Consider the following 24,501-nt stretch of genomic DNA (forward strand, 5'->3'; position numbering starts at 1 on the left):
GTCTTAACTATTAATGTAATTTTAATGAAAAAGATGTATCTTAGTCATAATAGTCTGAAACTTTATTCTTAGAGTTAGAAATAACTTAGGTGGATGAAAGGAAAAGAGACTGTTTATGGAGCCCCCAGTATGAACCAGATTTGGTCCTAAATCAAGCACTTACATACATCAACTTGGTGATGGCAAGGTAGCTATTACTATACCCATACTTGAAGATGAGGAAATGGAGGTTTGGAGAGGTTAAGTAATATGTCCAGCTGAAGACTGCCGAGCTAGAATGAACACTTAGGCTTAGTCTCATCCAAAACCTATGCTGTCTATTCTATACCAAAGTAACCCTTCTAGGAATTCCCATCGTGGCACAGCAGAAATGAATCCGACTAGGAACCATGAAGTTTCAGGTTCGATCCCTGGCCTCGCTCAGTGGGTTTGCTGTGAGCTGTGGTGTAGGTCACAGAGGCAGCTCGGATCTGGCGTTGCTGTGGCTGTGGTGTAGGCCGGCAGCTGTAGCTCCGATTCGACCCCTAGCCTGGAAACCTCTGTATGCCACACCAGGGCCCTAAAACAAAAACAAAAACAAAACAAAAGAAACAACCTAACAACAAAGTAACCATTCTACATTGCCTTAGGAATTGTTTCATGATAGAGGGATAAGGTGGGGGAAGGTCAATAAGATCTGAAAATATTAAACTGCAAGTGTGTGTTTGGGGGTCCCTAAGGATAAGAGAGAGGAGTGAAAATTGAGGAAGCGGCTGCCCTGTGCTCAGATAGGGAAGGGCAGTCTGGAGGGAGAGGGCTCCTGCTTCTCCAGAGATCTCTGCCTGGAGCAGGATCCACATGCTATCCATCTCTGGGAAGCAGGGCAATGTGGGGGAGTGCAGGGAAGATGGGGAGAGAGAGGTATTCAGAACCCCTACACTTCAAACTCCTAAATGAAGATAAGCTTCTGAAATTTCCACCACTTCTCTCCCTTAACCTCAGGGATCTCAAATGCACCCTTGGTTTCCCAGCAGTTTTCTTGCCCCTTTCTCTCCCCTCCCCACCTTCCCTTCAAGGGGCAAAGCCTTTCCTTCCACGATTAGAGATAAAAGGCTTCAAAAGCAGATACCTTGGAGGATTAATGCCAACAAAAATTCATTCATACTAAAATATAATCAATTCACCAACAAAGACAGTCTAGCAGTTCGGCTTCCCAAATCTTTCTCAAGTCCATTTCCTCCTCAGCATTCCCATCACGCTGCTGCCTTCCTTTGGGCCTTGAAATTATCTCCTAACTGATAACGTGGACAATAAAAGCTAATGTTTATTAGCTTCTTGAGTGCTGGGCACTGTGCTAAATAGCATCTCCCTTAATCCTCACCATTCATGGAGGTAAGTACCACTATTGTCCCCAATTTACAGATGAGGAAACAGGCCTGCATAGGTTAATTAACTTGCTCAGGCCAAACAGCTAAAAAAGGAAGGGCTGAGCCAGGGATCTGGAACTCACCTGCCAGATGCCTTAGGCAAAGCACATAACCTTTCTGTGCCACTGGCTTCCTGTAAGTGGCCTCCCGGGTTTCTTCTGCACCCAGTCCTCCTCAGCTCACCCAGGCATGCTAGAGTCACTTTAAAACATGAAGCTGGGAATTCCCTTTGTGGCGCAGAAAAAACAAATCCGACTAGTATCTGTGAGGATGCAGGTTCAATCCCTGGCCTCGCTCAGTGGGTCAGGGATCTGGTGTTGCTGTAAGCCATGGTGCAGGTCACAGATACGGCTCCGACTCTGCATTGCTGTGGCTATGGTGTAGGCTGGCAGCTGTAGCTCCGATTCAATCCCTACCCTGGGAACTTCCATATGCCACAGGTGCGGCCCTAAAAAGAAAAAAAAAATTGAAGCCAAAGCCTATCCTGCCGATTCTTTGTGAAAATCTTCTAATGGCTTTCTACTACTTTGAGGATAAAGTGTGACTGTTTCAGTTAGCCAGGACTCAGGGGTTTCCCAGGATGCTGGACTTTCATTGCCAGAACTGGGAAGGTCCTCGGCAAACTGAGATGGTTGGATGCTCTAGCAGGGCACAGGGTTGGATGCTTTTCACAGCCTGATCCCTGTTTCCCCAGCACCACCTCCCACCACTCCTCACCCTTTTTACTGTGCCCTCTCCACCTCCTCTGCAGCCCAACCTGAAGACATGCTGAGCTCTCTCAAAAGGTAACTCCATGCCTTTGTGCATACTGACCCCACCACCTCTGCTCTGCCCAACAAACTACCCATACTTCATGAGAACACAGCTCCCACATCACCTCTGTGGCCTTTTTCTTTCTTTCTTCATTTTGGCCACACGCACAGCAAGCAGAAGTTCCAGGCCACAGCAATGACCTGAGCCACAGCAGTGACAATGCCAGATCCTTAACCCACTGAGCCACCAGTGGGCCTTCTTGATTTCCTGGTCCAGAATGAATAACAATTACCTTCTACCTTGGACATTTTTTTTTTGTCTTTTTGTCTTTCCTAGGGCTGCACTCACAGCATATGGAGGTTCCCAGGCTAGGGGTCTAATCAGAGCTGCAGCCACCGGCCTACACCAGAGCCACAGCAACGAGGGATCTGAGCTGCGTCTGCCTACACCATAGCTCACAGCAATGCCAGATCCTTAACCCACTGAAGAGAGGCCAGGGATCGAACCTGCAACCTCACGGTTCCTAGTCGGATTTGTTAACCACTGAGCCACGATGGGAACTCCTACCTTGGACATTTTATTGGCAAGGAGTCTTCTCTAGGGTCCAACTAGGGTGAGGCAATCAAGGTTCCTAGGGTGCAGAAAAAAATTTTTTTTTTTTTTTGCTTTTTAGGGCTGCCCCTGTGGCATAGGGAAGTCCCCAGGCTAGGGGTCGAATTGGAGCTGTAGCTACCAGCTATGCCACAGCCACAGTGACACAGGATCTGAGCTGTGTCTGCGACCTGCAGCATAGCTCACGGCACTGCTGGATCCTTAACCCTCTGGGCGAGGCCAGGGATTTAAGCCACATCCTCATGGATCCTAGTTGGGATTGTTAACCACTGAGCCATGAAGAGAACTCCATAGGGTACAAAATTTAAGGAGGCATTCAAACTTTCAGGGTTGCTCAAATGCCAACCCTGTGCTCGAATAATCCCGGCAGTGAGTACCTCCTTAGACTTTGCACCCTTAGGATCTTGATGCCTCACCCTAGTCTCAGCCCTGATCGTATCAGATTAGGGACTTCTCAAGAACAGACCCCAAGCTCTTACTCATCTTTGTATCCCCAGTGATTAGCACAAGGCTGGGCACAGAGTGGAAATACAGTTGAACAAATGACATCAAACCCTTCTCTGTTCCAATAGAAGGAGGTAGAAGAGTCTGATGGCTTTGGGCCCTGCTGAGAATGGGAGAAGGAGAAAGCAAATTAACAGGCTTCATCCTGGCCTGTGGTATGAGGATAGCTTTCCATCAGGTGCTTCTACCTTTGGCACCTGGCAGATTTGGGGCTCCTCCTACTTCTCCGATCTCTTCTTCTCAGTTCCTTTTGCTGGTTAACCTGAGATATTTTCCAAGATACCATTTTTTGGTCCTCTTCTCTCTTCATTTTCTCCTGAATGATCTTGTCCACTCCTAGAGCTTCAGCTAGGAGCCCTTTGCAGATGACTTCTAAATTGATACCACATGCATTATGCTAAGGGAAACAAGTCAGACAGAAAGACAAATATTGTGTGATCTCACATACATGTGCAATCTAAAAAAGCCAAACTTGGAGTTCCCATCGTGGCGCAGTGGTTAACGAATCCGACTAGGAACCATGAGGTTGCGGGTTCGATCCCTGCCCTTGCTCAGTGGGTTAATGATCCGGCGTTGCTGTGAGCTGTGGTGTAGGTTGCAGATGCAGCTGGGATCCCGCGTTGCTGTGGCTCTGGCATAGGCCGGTGGCTACAGCTCCGATTCGACCCCTAGCCTGGGAACCTCCATATGCCGCAGGAGCGGCCCAAGAAATAGCAACAACAACAACAAAAGACAAAAAATAAATAAATAAATAAATAAATAAAAAAGCCAAACTTGGAGTTCCCGTTGTGGCTTAGTGGTTAATAAGCCCGACTAGTATCCATGAAGATTTGGGTTCAATCCCTGGCCTCACTAAGTGGCTTAAGGGATCCATTATTGCCGTTAGCTGTGGTGTAGGTTGCAGACGTGGTCGGATCCTGTGTTGCTGTGACTGTGGTATAGGCCAGCAGCTACAGCTCCGATTAGACCCCTAGCCTGGGAACCTCCATATGCCACAGGTGCGGCCCTAAAAAGACAAAAGAAAAAAAAAGTACATTAAAAAAGTCAAACTCAGGAGTTCCCATCGTGGCGCAGTGGTTAACAAATCCGACTAGGAACCATGAGGTGGCAGGTTTGATCCCTGGCCTTGATCAGTTAAGGTTAAGGAGCCGGCATTGCTGTGGCTCTGGTGTAGGCTGGTGGCTATAGCTTGGATTCAACCCCTAGCCTGGGAACCTCCATATGCTGAGGGAAGCGGCCCTAGAAAAGCAAGCAAACAAAAAAAAAAAAAAGTCAAACTCATAGAAACAGAGAGTAAAATGGTGATTTGCGGGGGCTACACAGTTGGGGAAATGGGGAGATGGCTGAAGGATACACACTTCCAGTTCTAATATGAGTAAGTTCTGGGACTCTAATGTACAGCATGGTGACTGTAGTTAACAATACTGTACTGTATACTTGAAAGTTGCTATGAGAGGTCTTAAATGTTCTGACTACAAAAAAGAAATGGTATTTATATGACAGGATGGAGGTATTGGCTAATGCTATGGTGATGATCATTTTGCAATATATAGGTGTATCCAATCAACACACAGTACATCTTAAACTTACATGATGTTATATGTCAGTTATATCTCAATAAAGCTGGAAAGAAATAGACACCTCATCTCTTTTAAGCCTCAGATCCACATTTCCAACTGCCTAGTATATATGGTAACATCTGGCATCAATATCACTCTTTCATATCCATTCCCTCACCCGAAATTTGAAACAATTCTGTGACGAAGTCAGGGCAGAATATGATTGCATTTTTAAGGGAAGACTTAGAAAGGCAGGATTGCCCAAATTCTAGTGGTGGAGCTATGATTCGAAACTCAGGTTTGGGTGTTCTTTCTGTTACGCCATGTTGCATGGCCCACCACATGGATATTTCAATTGAGTCTCAAACCCATTCTGATCAAAATCTCAGCTTTTTACCAACCTCCTCCTACCCCTACTTCCCTGCAGAAAAAACAAAAACAAAAACAAGGAGTTCCCGTTGTAGCTCAACAGTAACAAACCTGACTAGTATTCATGAAGATTTGGGTTCAATCCCTGGCCTCGCTCAGTGGGTTAAGGATCTGGCATTGTCGTGAGTTGTGCTGTAGGTTGCAGACACGGCTCAGATCTGGTGTTGCTGTGGCTGTGGTTTAGGCTGGCGGCTGCAGCTCCAATTAGACCCCTAGCCTGGGAACCTCCATATGCTGTGGGTGCGGCCTTAACAAAGACAAAAAAAAAAAAAAAAAAGTCTGAAACTCACTTGAATTTTGATCCTTTTCTTCTTTATCCCCATGACCCCCATCGAGGCTCATAGAATTTCTTAGCCACACTCCTTTCACTGATGTCCTGGCCTTCAGACCTGTCCCATCCCCGATCCCTCATGTTGTCCTCTCCTCCCTAACGCAGTAGATCTGATCCTACCACTCCCTGATTGGAAATTGCAGCCTTTGATTGTGCTGGTCCCCCAACCCCTCTCACTTATTCTTTAAGGCCCGGGTCAAATGCCACCTCCCTCAGTGAACTTGCACACAATGCCCCCATAAACTTGAAATGAGTTCCTTATTCTGCTGCTCTCCCATTGCACTAGGTATTTTTTCATTCCGCCCGTCTCACAACTGTGCACTGTTCTGTCTCCCCTCTAGCCTGGGAGCCTGCTGGGAACGGGATTCCGGTCTAGTTAATCTCTGTCTTCTCTGAAATATGTAATCTAGGTCCTTAAAACATAGTAGGTAGGTCCTTTTTTTTTTTTTTTTTGCCTTTTCTAGGGCCGCTCCCGCGACATATGGAAGTTCCCAGGCTAGGGGTCTAATCAGAGCTGTAGCCACCTGCCTACGCCAGAGCCACAGCAACTCGGGATCCGAGCTGCGTCTGCGACCTACACCACAGCTCACAGAAACCCCAAATCCTTAACCCACTGAGCAAGGGCAGGGACCGAACCCGCAACCTCATGGTTCTTAGTCAGATTCGTTAACCACTGCGCCACGACAGGAACTCCCAGTAGGTCCTTAATAGATAGCTGTTGAATCAATTTTTTTCCATTAGGGGGTTTGGAAACTTGTTACAACATGTTCCTAGTGAATTCATTCAGTGGGATGGGTAAAAATGATTCTCAGCCTCAGGTGGGACACCTCACTTTTTTTTTTTTTTTGGCCTTTTTAGGGCTGCACCTGAGGCATATGGAGGTTCCCAGCCTAGGGTTAGAATTGCAGCTACACCCACTGGCCTACACCACAGCCACAGCAACGCCAGATTTGAGCCACGTCTGCAACCTACACCACAGCTCATGGCAATGCCAGATCCTAAACCCACTGAGCTAGGCTATGGATTGAACCTGTGTTCTCACGGATGCTGGTCAGACTCATTTCCACTGAGCCACAATGGGAACCCTGAGACACCTCATTTCTTTACACCTTGAGAGACCTGAAGTTATCCAGCATTGCTCCTCTCTATCTCTAGTCCCTCCAAACACTGCCCCTCCCTCCCTGAGAGAAGACAAAGGACAATTTTAACTCTTTATTTGAAACAAACAATTCCAGAGACAGAAGGTTAGTCGTGACAACAGCTTCTCACTACAACACAAGGGTGGGCATGGCTCACTGAAGGGACAGGCCAGGCGCCTCAGAACAATATATACAATTTAAACAGTGGCTAAACTGGTGACAGTTATAAAAACACAAAAAGGAAGCTGGGGAACAGCAAAGCCAACAGGGAAAGAACTGGGAACCCCTTTTCCAGATGCCAAGAGTTTTCTGGAACTACAGAGGCAAGATGGGGAAGAGTGAAGACGGAGGCAGTAGGGGCAGGACCCATGCCCACAGCTCCTCACCTATCCTTTGACCACAGATCCCATCCTGCGTGACCCTTGGCCCCCACAGGCTTGGCCTGGCTCTTACGATGGGGGAAGAACAAGAGTGGGGAACCCAGCCCCAACCCAAGTCAGAAGGTAGTTTTTGCCTTGGGAACTCTGTCCACTGAACTAAAGGGAGGCAGTTACAGAAGGGGGCTAAGCATGTTGACACCATGGCTCATGCCAACCTAAGATGGCAGAGAGAGGGAGAGACAAACACATAAACCAAGGGGACAGGAGTCTGCTCCCCATACTTAAGAGTCATTCTCTGCCTTGGAGGAAAAGAAAGCATTTGGAAGATTTTTTTCATTGCAGCGCCAAGGGTTGGTGCTTGCAGGGGTGGGAGGGAGGATGAGGTGGTGAAGGGGTTCCAACAACCAGTTATCTCATGGGAGGGGAAGAGTGCCTAAACTCTGTGTTTTAGGTAAATGGTCCCCTCATTACTTTCATAGTTTCTTTTGTATCTTTCATACAAGACTCCTTAGTGTGGTACCCAGGAAGAGTAGAGAAGGGAGTGGGCACAGGGCAGAGAAGGCAGCTGGGTTCTTCCCTTGGCCAAACCTAGGAACAAGGGCCTTTACCTATGTGGGATGGGTCAGGAAACCCAAAGCCAACAGGATCACCAGAGCTATTAACATTCCACACAGAGTGTGGCCCCAGGGGAAGGGGTTTACTCTGAAACATGAAGAAAATGGCCTAGCTGGTTTTTGCCCATCACTGGGAGACCAGTCCCTGAATACAGAGGACTGGGGCCCCGTGGTTGTCAAGTGTTTGGGGAGAAGGTAAAAGCCAGGGATTCCTAGGGAAGGTAGGGAATGGATGAGTAGAAAAGGGCAGTCAGGGCCCTTCAGAATGAGTAGTATTGGTTCCTGGGCCAGTCTCCCTATGGGATGTGGCCCTAGGACAGACACTGGTGTGAAAGATGGATACGGGCAGCACGTGGGCTCAGTCCAGGTCTTCCTCCCCAGGACGACCCAGCTCCTCGTAAATCTCACGCACAGCCAGAATGCGATTGAGCATGCTCTCCAACATGCTGCGGTCCATGGGGATCACAGAATACCAGAGAGGTGACTCAGCGATGCAGGATCGCTCAGGTTGCAGGTAGAACACATCGTTGCGAGTCCGGAGGCTTTCGGGACTGCAGTGGTTGGGGGGGGCAGTGGTGGGAGGGCAGAGATCAGTACCCAAGCAAGGTAGACCCGGGGGGCTCCCCACCCCAGGCTCATGCCATTCCTGCCAACCTGCCAACTCACCATTTTGAGAGATAGAATTCATAGAACTTCACAGGGCAGCGGAGGGGATTCATGCGGTTCTCACGCTGCTCTAAGATGGGGGCTTCATCTTCTCTCTTCCGTTTCCCAGGACCTGTGTCTGCGGAGGAGGCAAATAACCCAAGACTCATTAAAAGTGCAGTCTCAACAAGGCACCTCCAGAAACACAGTCCGGGGCACAGGGAGAAGGCCCCGGGACACCAAATACAGTCTCATGAATAAATAAAGGCAGAAGAAGAGTCAGTCAGTCTCTCCACACCAACCAAACGTTCCATAGGGTGTTGCTGTGCAGTGTACCCTGGTTCTCACCGCTCAAGCCTCTTTTTATCATCTTCCCCAAGCTGATTTCCTGAAGAGGGGATCTCAGAAGTTACGCGTAGAAACTGATAAAACAGATCTTATTGCAAGATTGGGCTTGCCTTTCAGGAAAAACAGCGATGGCCCCAGCCCCCAGCACATTAGCCCTGGTAGAGGTTCAGGTCCAGAGGAGACCTTGAGAACGGATTCCAGAAGTAGGATGGAAACCAAGGTGCTGCAGCGCTTATGCTTACTAGCCAAGTGCCATGGAAAGTCTGTCTTTCACTGTTGTCAACTCTCCCCCATGCCAAACACACCCAACAGCTTCCCAGCTGTCCACCATCTCCCACCCCCGAAAGTAAACTGCCCTAAATTGAGGAAAAGTGGGGACCAGGCAGTTAAGTGGCCTTCTTTTTTTTTTTTTTTTTTTTTTTGTCTTTTTGCTATTTCTTGGGCCGCTCCTGCGGCATATGGAGGTTCCCAGGCTAGGGGTCGAATTGGAGCTGTAGCCACCGGCCTACACCAGAGCCACAGCAACGAGGGATCCGAGCCGCGTCTGCGACCTACACCACAGCTCACGGCAACGCCGGACCCTTAACCCACTGAGCAAGGGCAGGGACCGAACCCGCAACCTCATGGTTACTAGTCGGATTCGTTAACCACTGCGCCACGACAGGAACTCCAAGTGGCCTTCTATTTATGCAACAGACATTGCCCAGTGGATTGAAGGTGTGGCTGTTTTTACCTTTTTTACAAACCCAGGAATGGAAGGATGGAGAAGCTACGGAAAGGGCCAACGTGGTGGCAGGCAAGGTGGGACATGAAAGGGGAAAGCTGGTAGGGGGAGCAAAGGAGGAGGGGGAGCCTCGTACCTCGGCCTTTCCTCTGGCGGACAGGGGCGTAGTAACGGATGCTCACCACCTTGGTGGTGCCCCGAGGGGTGGTACACTTGCGTGACTGCCGCACCACGTTGGTGAAGGAGAGCTGCATGTGTTCCTCGGCTGTCTGCAGCCCGAAAAATTTAGTGTTGAAGAACATGAGGGTGTTGAGAAGGACAAACGGTGAGTAGACCCCCAGCTGCTTACACTCCCAGAGGTGTTCTTCCTCCACTCGGGAGAACACTGTATCTGCAACGGGCAATGGGGAGAGGTCAGTCAGGAGGGATTGATGACCTGAACCCGACCACTTCTGCCCCCAACACGTCCTGCTCACAAGCAGTGAGCATGCCAGACTCATTCGGCAAGGGGCCACTTTGTGAAAAACCAAGACACCTTGCTACACTGCACAGGAGGACTGGATTTTTTTTTTTTTTTTTTACAGTTTCCATCTGTATCTGGAGCTTTGCTCATGATCCTCAAGTTATATAGGCAAGCCGATATAAACGTTGAGGAGCCCCACAACTTCTTCCTTTCCTTCTTCGCTCACTACTCAAACCCTGGACACCTTTTCTGGTCCCAGAGATAGGTCTTTGTGGGTTTTTTTTTTTTTTTTTTGTCTTTTTGTCTTTTTAGGGCCGCACCCATGGCATATGGAGGTTCCCAGGCTAGGGGTCTAATGGGAGCTGTAGATGCCGACCTACACCACAGCCACAGCAACACTAGATCCGAGCCGCATCTGCGACCTACACCACAGCTCATGGCAACACCAGATCTTGAACCCATTGAGTGAGGCCAGGGATCGAACCTGCAACCTCATGGTTCCTAGTCAGATTTGTTAACCACTGAGCCACGACAGGAACTCCAAAGATAGGTCTTTAGACGTAGTCCCCTCCTCATGTTCAAGGACAGGGGCTCCAGCTCCTCTAGCTCTAAATCCTGAGGCACCCAACTATATGGTCCTGCCCTCAGGCCCTTTGTGGATAGTGGCAGACCCAAGAGCCCAAGACTTGGAATGGTGCACTGGAAGAATGGAGGAAAGGGCATCAGGGTGGCTAAGAGGAAAGGGCATCAGGGTGGCTAAGGCCCTGTCCCTTACTGTTGGGGAGGAGCGTGGGCTGCCAGGTACTCAGAGATTTGTTGAGTTCTTGAACGAAAGTCAGGTAGTAAAGGTCCGTGAAAATGTTCACCATTCGGTTATTTTCCAACAAGTACTAGAAAAAGAAAAACAGACACATCTCGAACTAGGAACTAGGTCTGAGAGGAAAGGTGATGATGTCCAAGGCCCCAGGCACGGCGACCTTGAGAGTTAAGAGACAATGGCAAACAGGTGCTTGATGAAGTGATGCAGGGTGCTTTCCCCCAGATATACCTACAGCCCTGAGGTGCTGAGGCCTTGCTGGAAGAGGAGGAAGTTGGGAGGACATGCGTCTCAGCAGCTTCTCCACAAGCCCAGAACCCCTTTGTTAGCTAATGTGCAGCTGACCTCTCCCAATGGGAACCAAACATCACCCCACCACTCAGGGAACCCAGACAGCAATGAAGATTGCTCCTTGGCAAATGGTCCCAGCACACAGCTTTGATTTTAGAAGAGTGTTGTCCTATCTTGTCCCGTCTGGAGGAGACGAAAGCAAGCTACCTGCTCAGGGTAGAAGACAAGGTGAGGAACAGGGAGTGGGAAGGAACCATTTCTGGTGGGAACAGTCTGCTGTGCTGAGGGATGGAAAGGGAGGCAAGGTGTCAGGGGTACCTGCTGGATGCCAAGACACAGATAGTAGATACTGTCAGGTTCGTATCGTTCACCGTTAGGTCGAGTGATTTCTCTCACAAACTGGGCCAGGCCGTAGTTGAGCTCAGCAGCTGAGCAGGCCAGAATATCCTCTTTGATACGCATAGGTTTGGCTGCAGTGATACGCAGTGGAGGGGGGTGGCATTAGGACAACTCCACGTGGAGAATTTCTTTTAGCTCTCCCATTAACCCCTTCACCCCTTAATTGCGTCCAGCTCCAGAACAAACCCATCAATTACACAAAGAGCCCTCTGCCTTCAGAATCCTAGATAGTATCTCCCCTTATTCTGCAACTCCTCTCCATCTTCACAGGATACCCTTAAATGATCATAGCCTTATCACACGTAGATATCTTTAAGTGAATCACTGCCCTTCCCCTTCGCCCCTTCCCCTCCTCCTTCCCTGGGTACTTACGGCCAAAGCGCAGCTCATCACCCTTGCTAGTTTCTCCATTGGCATATTTCGACTGTACCCAGCACTTCCAAGCATTGACACCGTATGAATAGTTGAGTCCAGTACAGCTAGGCTGGCTGCTCATGGAGTCCCGGGAACAGCTCTCTGAAAGCACCAGCCGCTTCTGACCCTGGAGGGGAAGAGAAGGAGGGGTGGCAGAGGTAAGACCAGAGGCACCCTGGAAGCTACTCAGAACGGTGTTCACCACCGGAGGAGGAGGGACTGATGTAGGAACATAGTGAGCTTCCATAGTGTGCTGTCCCAGGAACAGCTCTGATGACCTCTGATTAACTGGGGAGAGAGCAGAGTTTGGCTGAATCTTAGCACTCACAGTGCTGGAGCAAGGAAGCTAGGGAAGGCCAAATTAAGGCCGTGAAAAGCCAAGTACCCCCACCCCTGTGCCCACCCTTTAACCTTTTGAGTCTCCATCCTTTTTTTTTTTTTTTTTTTTTTTTTTTTTTGCTTTTTATGGCATATGGAGGTTCCCAGGCTAGGGGTTGAATCGGAGCTATGGCTGCCAGTCTACACCACAGCCACAGCAACGCGGGATCCGAGCTGCGTCTGCGACCTACACAACAGCTCACGGCAACACCGGATCCTTAACCCACTGAGTGAGGCCAGGGATTGAATCCGCAACCTCAAGGTTCCCAGTCAGATTCATTTCCACTGCGCCACGACGGGAACTCCTCCACTCCTTTTCTGTGGGTACAGCAGCCCCAGCCCTCACCTTCCTCATGGTTCGGGGAAGGTCTTGTTCAGTAGACACGTCCTCGGGCCCTACGAGGCCACAGTCAAAGAGGAAGTCCACACTGGGGTTAATATCCAAAGGATCTGTTAGAGGGGAAAGGAAGAAGAAAACAACTATTTTATAGGACATCAGTCCTTTAGTCCTCTCATCACACCCCCACTACGTATCCACTTGACTCGAGATGAGCCTCACAAACAGGAGGCTCACCAGAAACTGGCAAAGCTGTATTCCAAGAGGGTGCTCAGAGGCACATATACACACAAACTTACAATACTGGGAATGTTCTTAACACTAATGAATGGTACACTTAAAGATACTTAAGATGGTAAATTTTATGTTAGGTGTTTTACCACAATTAAGAAAAACAACAACAGGACTTCCTGTTGTGGCTCAGTGGTTAACGAACCCAACTAGCATCTATGAGGATGCGGGTTCAATCCCTGGCCTCACTCAGTGGGTTAAGGATCTGATGTTGCCGTGAGCTGTGGCGTAGGTCACAGACGTGGCTCAAATCTGGTGTTGCTGTGGTTGTGGTGAAGGTCAGCGGCTACAGCTCTGACTGGACCCCTAGCCTGGGAACCTCTATATGCCATGAGTGTGGTCCTAAAAAGACAAAAAGACAAAACAAAAACAAACAAACAAACAACAACAAAAAAACAACCAAAAATAAGACTCAATTGTAGAAGAGTCCACCTGCCCCAGTATCTCTGGCACTGCTCCCTGTGGGAGTCTTCTGTTTAGGGTCATGTTCAGGGTTACAAGCAACACTGCTTTCTTTATATATTTATTTACTTATTTTGTCTTTTTTTTTTTTTTTGCTTTTTAGGGTCACACCTGCAGCATATGGAAGTTCCCAGGCTAGGGGCCCAATCAGAGCTACAGCTGCCAGCCTATGCCACAGCCATAGCAATGCCAGATCCAAACCGCATCTGCAACCTACATCAGAGCTCACAGCAACACTGGATCCCTGACCCACTGAGCAAGGCCAGGGATCGAACCCACAGCCTCATGGATACTAATCGGGTTCATTACCACTGAGCCATGACAGGAAGTCCACTCTCTCTGTTTTTTTAGGGCTGCACTTGCAGCATTTGGAAGTACCAAGGCTAGGGGTCAAATCGGAGCTGCAGCTGCCGGCGTATACCATAGCCACAGCAATGCCAGACTGAGCTGCAACTGTGACCTACATGCAGCTTACGGCAACACTGGATCCTTAACCCATTGAGCGAGGCCAGGGACTGAGCCCTCATCCCCTCGGATACTAGTCAAGATCTTAATCCGCTGAGCCACAAAGGGCAGTCTGGACACTCCTTTCCTGATGGCACAAATGCTAATGTACCCAGCAGGCATGCCCTGAATCCTACTCACTCTTAGGGAAGTCCGCTTCCAAGTCTTGTCCAGGCTCATCCAACACGTTGGCCATCTTGACGGCCATGGCCAGGACATCATCTCGAGCTGGCCCGAACAGGTCACAGTCTTCCAGAAGTCCCTCTGCACTCTGGTTGCTCACAAGATCTGGGAGGCAGAGAGGTTGGCTTAGTCCCTGCAGCAGTCACAGGCTTTCCGGGGCTGATCCCAACTATTCCCCATCCCACCAGGCACCAAGAATACCCCTCTCCGCCCCCCTCGGGCAGACTGACTGGTAGCGCCCTGTCTCCCTCATTGCCGCTGTCCATGGCATACCACAAAGGTCAGATGAGGCCTTGTCTAACTCTTCTGCCTCTGCAATCATTTCTGCCATAGCCAGGATGTCGGCCTCCAAGGGGTTGGACGGGATCTTCACCTTAAGCTCCTCAATGGTCTCCACAATCTTGTCTGTGCTCTCCAAGGTAGTGGGTAGGAACATGGGCACAGGCACCTGGAGGCATGAATCCCAACTAAACACTGAGAACCACACCAGTGGGTGAGAGGGACTGCTGATGCAAGGGAGGGGGAGGGGTGGGCCTCAAGCCCGGGAGGGTAAAGGAGGCCCCCACCAGGAAGGGCAGGGAACTCACCGGGATAGGCATTGAGAAAGGCACCGGGACTTTCTGGCAGTACAGATGCATAGGCACTGGCACAAAGATGGGCACTGGGATGGGCAGCACGATCACCTGTGGCTTCCACTCTTCTGTTGACAAGAAAGGGGTCTTCTCAGAGGCCCTGCCAGATTGGTCACATCTGACCTGGGACCTGATGCTTGTTTGACACCCTCAAAAGCTCTAACGCATACCCAGTGTTATAAAACTGCCCTTGTCCTGCTGTATAGCACTGGGAACTATATCTAGTTGTTTGTGATGGAGCATGATGGAGGATAATGGGAGAAAAAGAGTATATATATGTATGTGTGACTGGGTCACCTTGCTGTATAGCAGAAAATTGATAGAACACTGTAAACCAACTATAATGGAAAAAATAAAAATCATTTAAAATTTTAAAAAAGTTAAAAAAAAGGCCTGCCCCTGAACCAAATGTTGAGAGAGAACCCTGGGATTCTAAGGATGTAGGACACTTGAGTCACCTCAGAAACCCCTTGGTCCAGCTCCCAGGCATAGGCTTAAGACTTGGAATACAGCCTGCGGCATCCAGGTACCCTCACTCACCTGTCTGACTCCCTTTGGACTTCATCTCCACCTTGCAGGAGACCCCCCGATTCTGCATCAGTGGTTTACACATGGCAGCTTTGTTTTTGCGGGGTGTTGCTGGGGGTGGAGGGGGTGGAGGGGGGGTGGGAGCAGCGGGGGCTAATCGGGTCTTCACAGGGATCTGCAGAGACAAAAGAACATGGGTGCTGCTGACTATAGTACCCTTCTCTGAGACCATCCTCTCCTTTGGCTTTTGTCCTGACCTTGCCCAGATTCCCATTTTCCTCTGGGGTCTTTACAGTGGTGCTGTTCTCCACTTTGGTTTGAGAGGGTGTCTGGGGTTTCACCTCAGAAGACTGACCTGTAGATCAAAACAAACGAATGCTCTCACCTGAGGAACTAGCTCTCCATTTTCCACACCCCTGTTCCAGGAGAGCTTCCTTAAGGGAAGACAAAATATGAACGGGCAGTCTAGAATTTTCCCTCCACATCACCCCAGATCTAGTCTTGTCTAGGTCCCAGCAACAGTGGCCAAAATGCTCCTGGCTGCCAGGAAGGATGAAAAATATTGTTTACCCAATAACCTATGATTTGAAGCCTCGCATTTATTTATTTATTTATTTTTGGCTGCGCCTACAGCAGGGCCAGGGATCAAACCCACGCCACAGCAGTGGCCTAACCCACATCAGGGACAACACCAGATCCTTAATTGCTAAGCCACCTGGGGACTCCCTGAGGCCTTCCATTTAGATAGCTCTCAGGAGTCTGGTACTCCTGGAGTGTGCAGGGGCCACGGTAACATTCTTTTTTTTTTTTTTTTTTTGTCTTTTTGTCTTTTTGCTGTTTCTAGGGCCGCTTTTGCGGCATATGGAGGTTCCCAGGCTAGGGGTCTAGTCAGAGCTGTAGCTGCCAGCCTGCACCAGAGCCACGGCAATGCAGGATCTGAGCCGCGTTTGCAACCCACACCAGAGCTCACGGCAACGCCGGGTCCCCAACCCACTGAGCAAGGCCAGGGATCGAACCTGCAACCTCATGGTTCCTAGTCGGATTCGTTAACCACTGCGCCACAACGGGAACTCCTGTAACATTCTGATAATGACAACAGTCTTCACTCTTACTAAAGGTAAAGCTTATCTGACACTTCCTTCTCTCTGAAAACTAACCACAGCCCCCACATGCCCTACCCTACCTGGGTAAGCACCCATTCCCTAAAACAGATCCCTTACAGAAAAGCATCAGGATCTAACTCCTAGAACCTTTAAACCAGACTTCTCTAGTGAGTGCACAGTCCAAAAGCTAAAAGACAACACAGTACCAGGAGCTCTGGCCAGGGATGAGGTGGATGCAGAAGATAAGAAGGTAAGGGGTCAGGCCCAGGATCAGTCCAGACCACTTCTAACAGAGTGTGCCCCCTGCCCAGGACTCACTGTTCAGGAGGCTCTCGGGCCCACTCTGGGTATCCAGGTTGGGTTGGTTCTGCTGGCTGTAGAAGCGCAGCAGACACTGTTGGTTGCAGAAATGACGGATCTGCCCACGCCAGTGGATGGTCTCCAGCAGCTTCCCCTGGCGCTTACAGGCATGGCACCGGGCAGCCTGAGGGTGTCGACAGGATGGTCAGACCTGCCTCGCTCAAATGTGCTGGACCCTTTGCCCTGGGAGAAGCCAAACTGCTCCCTTTGGTGGAGGGGCCAGGTGGAGCCCCCTCCCTAGAGATTGGCCCATACCCTGATGGTGGCCCAACAGCCTGTGCTGCCTGCCACCCTTCCGCTCCTTTGTAACACGCTGCCTCCTTACCTTGCAGTACCACAGCAGGTACTTGCTCTTACAGTCCTCGCTGCAGAAGTCCCAGGTGCTGCCATCCAGCTGCTCGGTGACTCCACGCTGGCAGGTCTGGGAGCAGTAAGTACAAGTGATGCAGCACAACCCCAGCTTCTTAGTGAAGTCCTGTTTGTACAGCAGCACGCAGCCTGGAAAGGGGGCGGGAGGGAAGAGTCCAGAGATGCAGAGATCTCCAGAGCCGTGAGACCCTGCCTTTTCAAGGCAGTGCCCGGAGCCTTGGGGTGGATGGAGTAGAGCACCCTGAGTGGAAGGCCCTGGCCCCACTGATCGCATTCCAAGCCCCCGCTCCATAACCTGCCATTCTCCCCAGCTGTGAGGTACAGGGCCTTCGGCCCCTTCGCCATCTCCTTACCTTCGCTGCAAAAGCTCTTCTCCACCCCACTGAACCGGAGTTTCTCATGCAGGAGTTTCTCCTGCCGGCAATGTTCGCACTGGGACACCACACCTCGAAGGCGCTTGAAGTCCTCACAGCAGTCACGGCAGCAGAACTGGAACACCTGGTCCTAGGATGAGGGCACAGGGCGGGAAGGACAGGGCTGTGACATCTGGACCTGGCAAGAGCCAAGGGGAAGGACCCCTTCATACAGATGTCTGGTCATGTGGCAAGATGTGGGTGGGGGTGGGGATCTTACCTGCCAGTCCAAGACCTCAGGCTTGCCACTGAAGAGGCTGTGGCAGTAGTGACAGCTCAGGTGAATGCCCCCCTCAGGGCTTGTGCGCTGGAGGGAAGGAAGACAAGTAAGGGAGGGGCAAGATGTGTGTGGTGGGTGGGGTAGGGGGAGTTAGGCTTGTTCTCTGCTCTGCCCAGGCCTTAGCTATCCCAATTCTCATACCCTCTCTAGGTCACCACACTCTTTATCCCTGGTCCAGGGTCTGGAGTACCTGGAACTTGGTCCAGCAGCTGGGGCTGCAGAATTGGTAGACTGTGCGATCAACCTTGTTGTAGTAACAGGGGTCAGAGAGGCTGCGGCGGCAGAAGCTGCAGGGTCGGGGAGGGCCTGGGGCATAGAGAGAAAAAGCGAGAGAGGAGAGAAAGAGAGAGAAAGAGAGAGAGAGAAAGAGAGAGAGAGCACACAGAAGGTGTAAGGCAGTGCAGAGATGGAACAGGAAATCCATGGGAAGACGTGGTTGGGGCTGAAGTCGGGCAGCAGGGGTTACTTTAGAAGAAGGGAGTATGGGAGGTAGAAGGAAGGCCAGCAGGGGTCTCAGAGAAGAGGGCTTTGCACCTACCAGTGAGCCCTGCCTGCTTCACTTTGTAAGAGGTGGTACAGCACAGGGAACAGAACAAGCTGGTCTTGCCATTACGGTCCACATGGGATAGCATCTCAAAGTTCTTACACAGGGTCTTGCACCAGACACATGGGTACACCCGTGTGTTTTTCTGTGAGGATGGGGAAGGAGAGGCTGAGGCTGGATTTGTCCCTTCACTTTTATTTTTTAAATTTTTAAAACATGAAATAGTTCAGGCATACAAAAAAAAGTATAGATGATGATATAACAAAGACCTGTGTATCCACCAGCCAGCTTCAAAAATAAAACATAACAGATACAATTGAAACCCCCTTTATTTGTTTTATTTCTCCCAGCCCTCGCCCCGTCAGGCACCTTTATTTATCACACCCAAGAACCGCACCCCCTTCCACAGCCCTCTAAAACACTACTCCCTCGGCCCCACCTTCTTGTACGCCCCCAAGCAGGTTGTGTTGCAGAACCGCTTTTGTTGGCCCTCGTGGAAGAGGAGCTCGGGGCCAGGGCTCCCGGTCTTGGTGTAGATATAAGCCCCGCACTGGTCACAACAGTTGGTTTTCAGTCCCTTGTTGGCCCGGAATTTGGAGAAGCAAGAATCGCTGCAGAGCCGGTGCACCACGCTGCCATTGCTGACCTCATGCAGGACCTGCCACACACACACACACACACCCTGAGCTGGGGCCTGGCCACCACCACCCACCCCAGTGCAAGGACGGCCCACCCAGCCTCACCCTAGACCTTCACAGCAGACAGTGGGCCCAGGGACCTCCCAACCTGCGCATCGGGCTGCCGACTTGATGGTGAGGTCCTGGGAGGCAGGGAAGGCCAGCTGCACACATCCTGGAGAAGCTCTATCCTTGAATACGCTCCCTCACGATGGCTGACTCCCCACCCGCTTCCCCTCTTCCACAGGGCCTGGCCCCTGTAGCCCCAGGATTGCAGGGGCAGCTCAGGGCTGGCCAGGCTCTGTCAATCAGCCCCCATCAAGCTTCCTCACCTCTCCAGTCTTCTGGCATATACTGCAGCGAGTGGCATCGGCAGGATCCCCAGACTGGGGGATTGGGCGCTGCTGCTGGGCTTCATACAGGGAGAGGCAGACGGACGTGCAGAACTCATGGAAGGAGCCTCCTGAACCAGTCTGAGCCACAACTGAATCCTTGGTGTTCCAGATCTCCCTGGAGGTGGGGACATGTTTGCACATTCACTCTGGACCACCCTCTCATTTCATCAGCCTCCAGCCCTCCTCTGGGATCAACGAGCACGGAACCAAAACACTCCTGGACCCGCTCCCTAGATCACCCCTCTCTCCCAGTTCACACTGCTGGGTTCTTGCAAATTTAGTTTCTGTTCCATCCATTACTGATCCCCGCCCTTCCCACACCTAGGACCCTCACGTACTTCTTGCAGAAGGTACAGGTCTTTTTGCCGGAGGGCTTCTTGGAGAAAGTGGTGAGACAGGATGAAGAGCAGAAAAGCTGTGGCAGCCCCTTGCGCTGGTAGGCCGTCTGGCCTTTCTGCAGTGGCGTCCGGCAATGCGCACATGTCATCTTGGTGCCTACTGAAGAACGCCCAGCCCTCTGTGCGACGCTTGAGCGTAGGGACATTCGAGGAGAGCGTCGGGGCCGGAATGGTACAAAGTCCTCATCGTTGGGGTCATCTACCATGGCATCAGAATCCTCATCTGACACTGGAACTGAGGAAGGAGGGGGAGGGGGAGTGAGAGAAGGCTAAGGGACCAGGCCTCCAGCCATCACCTGACCAACAGGTAGCTCAGCTGATCCTGGGATCCCCAGTCCCTGTAGTTCTTGGCTTTACACCCCACCCCCATTACATTGGAATCTCAAGCCACCGGGTGTCACTCTCCCTTAGTTACTCTGTAACCTCCCAGGGAGAGGAAGGAAGGGATCCAAGTGAGAAGATTTGGGGACAGGGATGGCATAGCTGAAACAGGAAACTCCATTCTCACTGCTCTTGTTTTTAATTTCCCCCACTGCCCCTGGTTACCATGCCAACCCAGAGCAGAGATAGGCACTTCACACTCTGCATGGTGCAGCACTACAGGAGCCAGGAGCTCCGTGGCCTGCCACATCCCACTCGGTCACACTTCCTCAAGTCCTACTCACTGCTCTCAGTGGAATCCACAACCTCAGGTTTTGGAGGCTCTACTCTTCTAACGCGCTCACTTCTCTTCTGTACCTTGGAAACATGGGGAGGGGAGGAAAGCTGACACCAGGGCCAGGCTAAAGGGCCAGCTGCACTAGTACAGGGTTTGGGGGGGGTACAACGATAGGAGGGGGAGGGGAGAGTAAGGACCCTTGGCCCAGCCCTTAGGAGGGAGGGGAGAAAAGGAGGCTGGACTTTCTCCTTAAGAAGCAGTAGACACAAGCACTCCCTCCCTCCTCCTAACTCTCCTCACACACACCCTCCACAGCATAACATCTGGGAGGGAAAATGAAGGGTCTGTCCTTCCCAGAGCTATAGGGGGAACCAGACTCCTTCCAATCCCCTCCCCCCCTCACCCTCTCAGGCGGCTTCTCACTCGCCTTCCCAGTCAGGCCATCTCCTGCAAAGGAAGCAGAAAGCAGCCTAAATCTTGAGCCTGCCCTCACCACCCCCTCCCTGACCCAACTCCCCCCCCCCCCCCCCCGCCTCCATTCCTGGGGAAGAACTTACTCAAAACTGAAAGGGAAAACTCTGAGTGCCTGTGGCTTCTTGGGGGCCCTCTCAGGGTTACCTCGAGCTCTGCACTAAGTGGGGGGTGCAGCTATTTTTCATGAAAAAAAAAATCCTACCTTCCCACCAGCTTTCTGTCCCAATCACTGGGAGTTAAGGAAACACAGGTAACACATCTTTCATCCAGAATTTACAGTTTACCAACAAAAACAAATGCAACCACCCAAAGGTAGCAAGGGGAAAAGGCCACATTTATGTATGGGGAGATTCCCCTGGACTCAGGTGGTTATATAAGACCTAAGACCCCGATCTCTGCCTGGGAGAGGCACGATAGGCAGAATTGGGGAGAAATGAGAGCCTCTCAAGTCTAGGCTGGCCCTCCCCTATCAGGCACACAATCCTAGGCCCTGCATGTCTACCATTCCTCTGAAATCACTATGCACTTGGTGGCTCCAGAACCTAGTTATCATTCATCAGACCCAGAACAAAACAGCTGGAAAGATCTTAGAACCACAAAGCCTGGTGTCCTCCCCAAATCCTGAGGGAAGGACCCTAGTACCAAAAGCCTACTTGGGGAAAAAAAAGGGAACCTCTTCCACCAAATCCACTCTTCTCAACCCACTCCTTGAGACCTCATCCCTATTCCTCCTCCACAGTCACTGAGCTTCCCTCACTCCTACTCCCTTTAATCTCCTTCACTACACCCCACTCCTCCCTTCCAAACCCCCAACTCCTCCATTCCTTCCTAACCTTATCTCTCCACCCTCCCCCCACCCCACTTCCTCCCCAAACACACAGCCACCCTCCTTATCCCCCCGACCCTCTCTCTTCACCTTGATTTTCCAGCTGATCAGGCAACCTACCTGGCAAGGAAGGGTGTGCAGGGGGGCTAGGGCCCCCAGGTTTGGTCTGAGCACTGTTGATTCCATCCCCCAGAGTCTCTCCCACTGAAGGGCTGGGGGGGCCATTTGGGCTCTGTGGCTGCCCTTGAGGAAGCTCCTCCTCCTGCTCAGGGGAGCCCCTTCTCCCAGTAGCTATGGAGGTGGTCTCCTCCTCTTCAATATGTGGGGACTGCAGGGTTATTGGAGAATCTGGAGCCAAAGGTTCTAGTAGCCCCTCAGGTGAAGAGGGGTTTGCCCCAGCCCCTGGGTTAGGTGGCACCACCTCAGGGGTCTGGCCCCCTGGTCCAGGCTCTAGGGTCTGATCTCCTGCATCCCATGCAAGGGTCCCCTCCGGACCATGGTCCACCTCTGGGGGGGAGGGAGCTTTATAGAGCAGCCCCCCCAGCCCCAGCAGCTCAGTGGCTCCATCCAGGACTCCAGGGTCTTTTTCCAGGCCAGCAGGGGTATCAAGCAGGTCCAGGGCTCCTGAGGATGGAGAAGGGCCAGGGGGCGCCCATCCTCGAGTTGGGGCAGTCTGGGATTCCAGTAGATCCTCTCCAAATTCCATGTCTACTGGAAGGTCTCCAGCCAGGGGCTTCTCTGGCAGGGTCAACGGGTCAAACGGACTGGGGAAATCACTGGGGTCCATGAGGATGACTGGATATGGGCTGCAGATTAGGGGTAGAAGAGGGGGTAGGGGTAGAAGAGGGGGCAGAAGAGGTGGTCTTCGCCAGAATTCCTTCTAATACAGGCTCTGGGACACACCCCATTATCCACTTGGATTTCTCCTGAATCGCCCCCAACACAACCGACAAACCTTTCCAAAGGCTTTAGTCCAAATGACCACTCCCCCCCTCCCAAATACAGCGCCCCCTGTGGGGAGAGGCGTTCCCCGCCCTGGCCCAGTGCCCACACTCGCCGGGCAGGCTGTCGTTCCACTCGCCGCGTACCCCCGCCACCCCACTGCAACTCCCTGATCCCCTCCCCCTTCACCTTTCACTCCCCCCGCCCAACTCGGGCTGAACGCCCCCTTAGAGTCTCCTAGGGCCGTTGCCACCGGGAGCCTTTCCCGCCCCCGCGATTTCAGTTTCTATCCCCTCCCCTCTCTCCTAGAGCCCCCCAGCTCCCCAGTCTTTACCCACCCTGTCTGGCCCCACCCCCACCTCCCCGCGTTGCATGGTCCTCTCAGCCCTTCCCTCGCCCCCACAAACTGCCCTTCCTAACCCCTCCCCCCAGTTACCTTTCAGGGTCGCCCACTTTCTCAGCCCCGTCCCCTTTTCCTAGAGCTCTCCCAGTCCTCCTCCTGTTGCCCACCCCCCACCTCAGGCATTTACAGGAAGACATTTTGGAGCTACGATCTCTCCTTGGACCCCCCCCCCTCCCGGCTACTGCGAGTTCCCGCCTGCAGGTTCGGTTCGGCTTGATCAGGCCCGACCCCTACCTGCGGCAGGGTTAGTGTAACCGCTACAAGCCTAGAACTGCAGACAGCGACGGCCCCGCGCTCCTTCTCCACCTCCCTCCCTAGCAGCCGGGACAGGGGTCGCGGCCCCTTTAAATGGCAGCGCCGCTCACAGCGCCCAGCGCTCTGCACCAGGCGGGCGGGCGGCGCCAGCAACCAACCCCATTGGCTGGCTCGTGGAGGGGGCTCGCGAGACAGCGCCGGCCCCCGGCGCGAGACTCCCAGCCCAGTGGACGCCTGGAAATTGCGGAGTGGAACGTAGGCACTGGAGATGGAGCTTGAGCCCCCGCCCGGGGCCCCGTTAGTTGAGAAGGAAAAGCTAGCCTCTGGAGCTCAGAAGCCCGCCCCCCGGGAAAGGCGGCACCCCCTTTACACCAAAGGGCCGAGTACAATAACCCACAAAAAACAGATCTACGCACCTGCTTCCCTTACCTGGCTCAAGAGTCTGGCCCCCCGTCACACCCGTGCCCGCCCTATCTCCTGGAGCCCACTCTACCCGTGATCCCCTCCTCTCATTCAAATGGTTCCCGGTCCCCTCCCCCTACCCGTGTCTCTCTCCGCTTCCCACTCGTGTTCAACCCCCCGGCGTCCGCCCCCCTCAACAGTCCCTACCTACGCCATGCAGCAGGCGCCTGCCAAGATTACCCTCCCCCCAACCCCACCTCTCCGGGGCCCGCCCCCTGGGCGACTGCTGGGGTAATGAGTGACAGCGGAGGGTGGGGGGAGGCAAAGGACCCAGCCCTCACGTGCCCCTCCTCCCCTTGTCTGCAGCCTCGGGCCCCCCTAACCATTCTGAGACTCATAGTTGTGGGGTGTCTTAAGCCTGGTCTCCAGCTACCCAGGGCGGGTTAAATGGCTCTGGCTCAGTGACAACGCCTATGCAGTAACCGTTACTGCCTGATGACCCCAAAACCAGGTCCTGCAAAGACACTCCCCTACTCCTTCCACGGTCTTAGGGTAAGTTCTGGGATCTTCTCCCTGAGTCTTCCCGCAGGAGCCCCCTGCGTTATCTCTTCTGTAGTTTTCCTCACCAAGGCCGACAGTCCTCCTTCCTCCTTTCTATCTCTTGTCTGTCTGTCTCTCTCTGTCTCTCCTTCCCTCCCTCCCTCTTTTTCTGTCCTTGTCCCTCTCTCCCTCTCCCCGCCTCCTTCTCTGGCGCGCTCTCTCTCTCTCCCGGTCTCTTTTTGTCTCGTCTCTGTCTCTCTGGCTCTCTTATGCACGAGCACGCACGCGCGCGCGCACACACACACTCCCCCTCCTGGAT

At 52.1% G+C, this 24,501-nt stretch overlaps 1 protein-coding gene across 5 annotated transcripts; it reads right to left on the reverse strand.

Annotated features, from left to right (window-relative positions):
• On the reverse strand, window positions 6,793–24,297 carry ZMYM3 (zinc finger MYM-type containing 3). 5 transcript variants are annotated; one of them, XM_021080504.1, is made up of 25 exons: window positions 24,269–24,297; window positions 21,761–22,446; window positions 20,744–20,787; window positions 20,348–20,420; window positions 19,623–19,917; window positions 19,222–19,399; window positions 18,652–18,870; window positions 18,207–18,357; window positions 17,859–17,974; window positions 17,609–17,695; window positions 17,329–17,479; window positions 16,932–17,104; window positions 16,565–16,730; window positions 15,401–15,498; window positions 15,156–15,318; window positions 14,571–14,683; window positions 14,257–14,431; window positions 13,942–14,088; window positions 12,553–12,656; window positions 11,787–11,955; window positions 11,334–11,485; window positions 10,683–10,797; window positions 9,581–9,835; window positions 8,394–8,511; window positions 6,793–8,278 (listed from the first exon to the last, which is right to left on the reverse strand). In XM_021080504.1, exons 2-25 carry the CDS (start codon window positions 22,425–22,427, stop codon window positions 8,086–8,088), a joined length of 4,122 nt encoding a protein of 1,373 aa, XP_020936163.1. In that variant the 5' UTR covers window positions 22,428–22,446; window positions 24,269–24,297; the 3' UTR covers window positions 6,793–8,085. The 5 variants fall into 5 exon arrangements, with proteins under 5 accessions (XP_020936163.1, XP_020936161.1, XP_020936162.1 ...); XM_021080502.1 differs by lacking the exon at window positions 24,269–24,297 and adding an exon at window positions 23,850–23,909; XM_021080503.1 differs by lacking the exon at window positions 24,269–24,297 and adding an exon at window positions 23,670–23,802.

The sequence above is a fragment of the Sus scrofa genome, chromosome X, assembly GCF_000003025.6.
Source record: "Sus scrofa isolate TJ Tabasco breed Duroc chromosome X, Sscrofa11.1, whole genome shotgun sequence".
NCBI lineage: Eukaryota > Metazoa > Chordata > Mammalia > Artiodactyla > Suidae > Sus > Sus scrofa.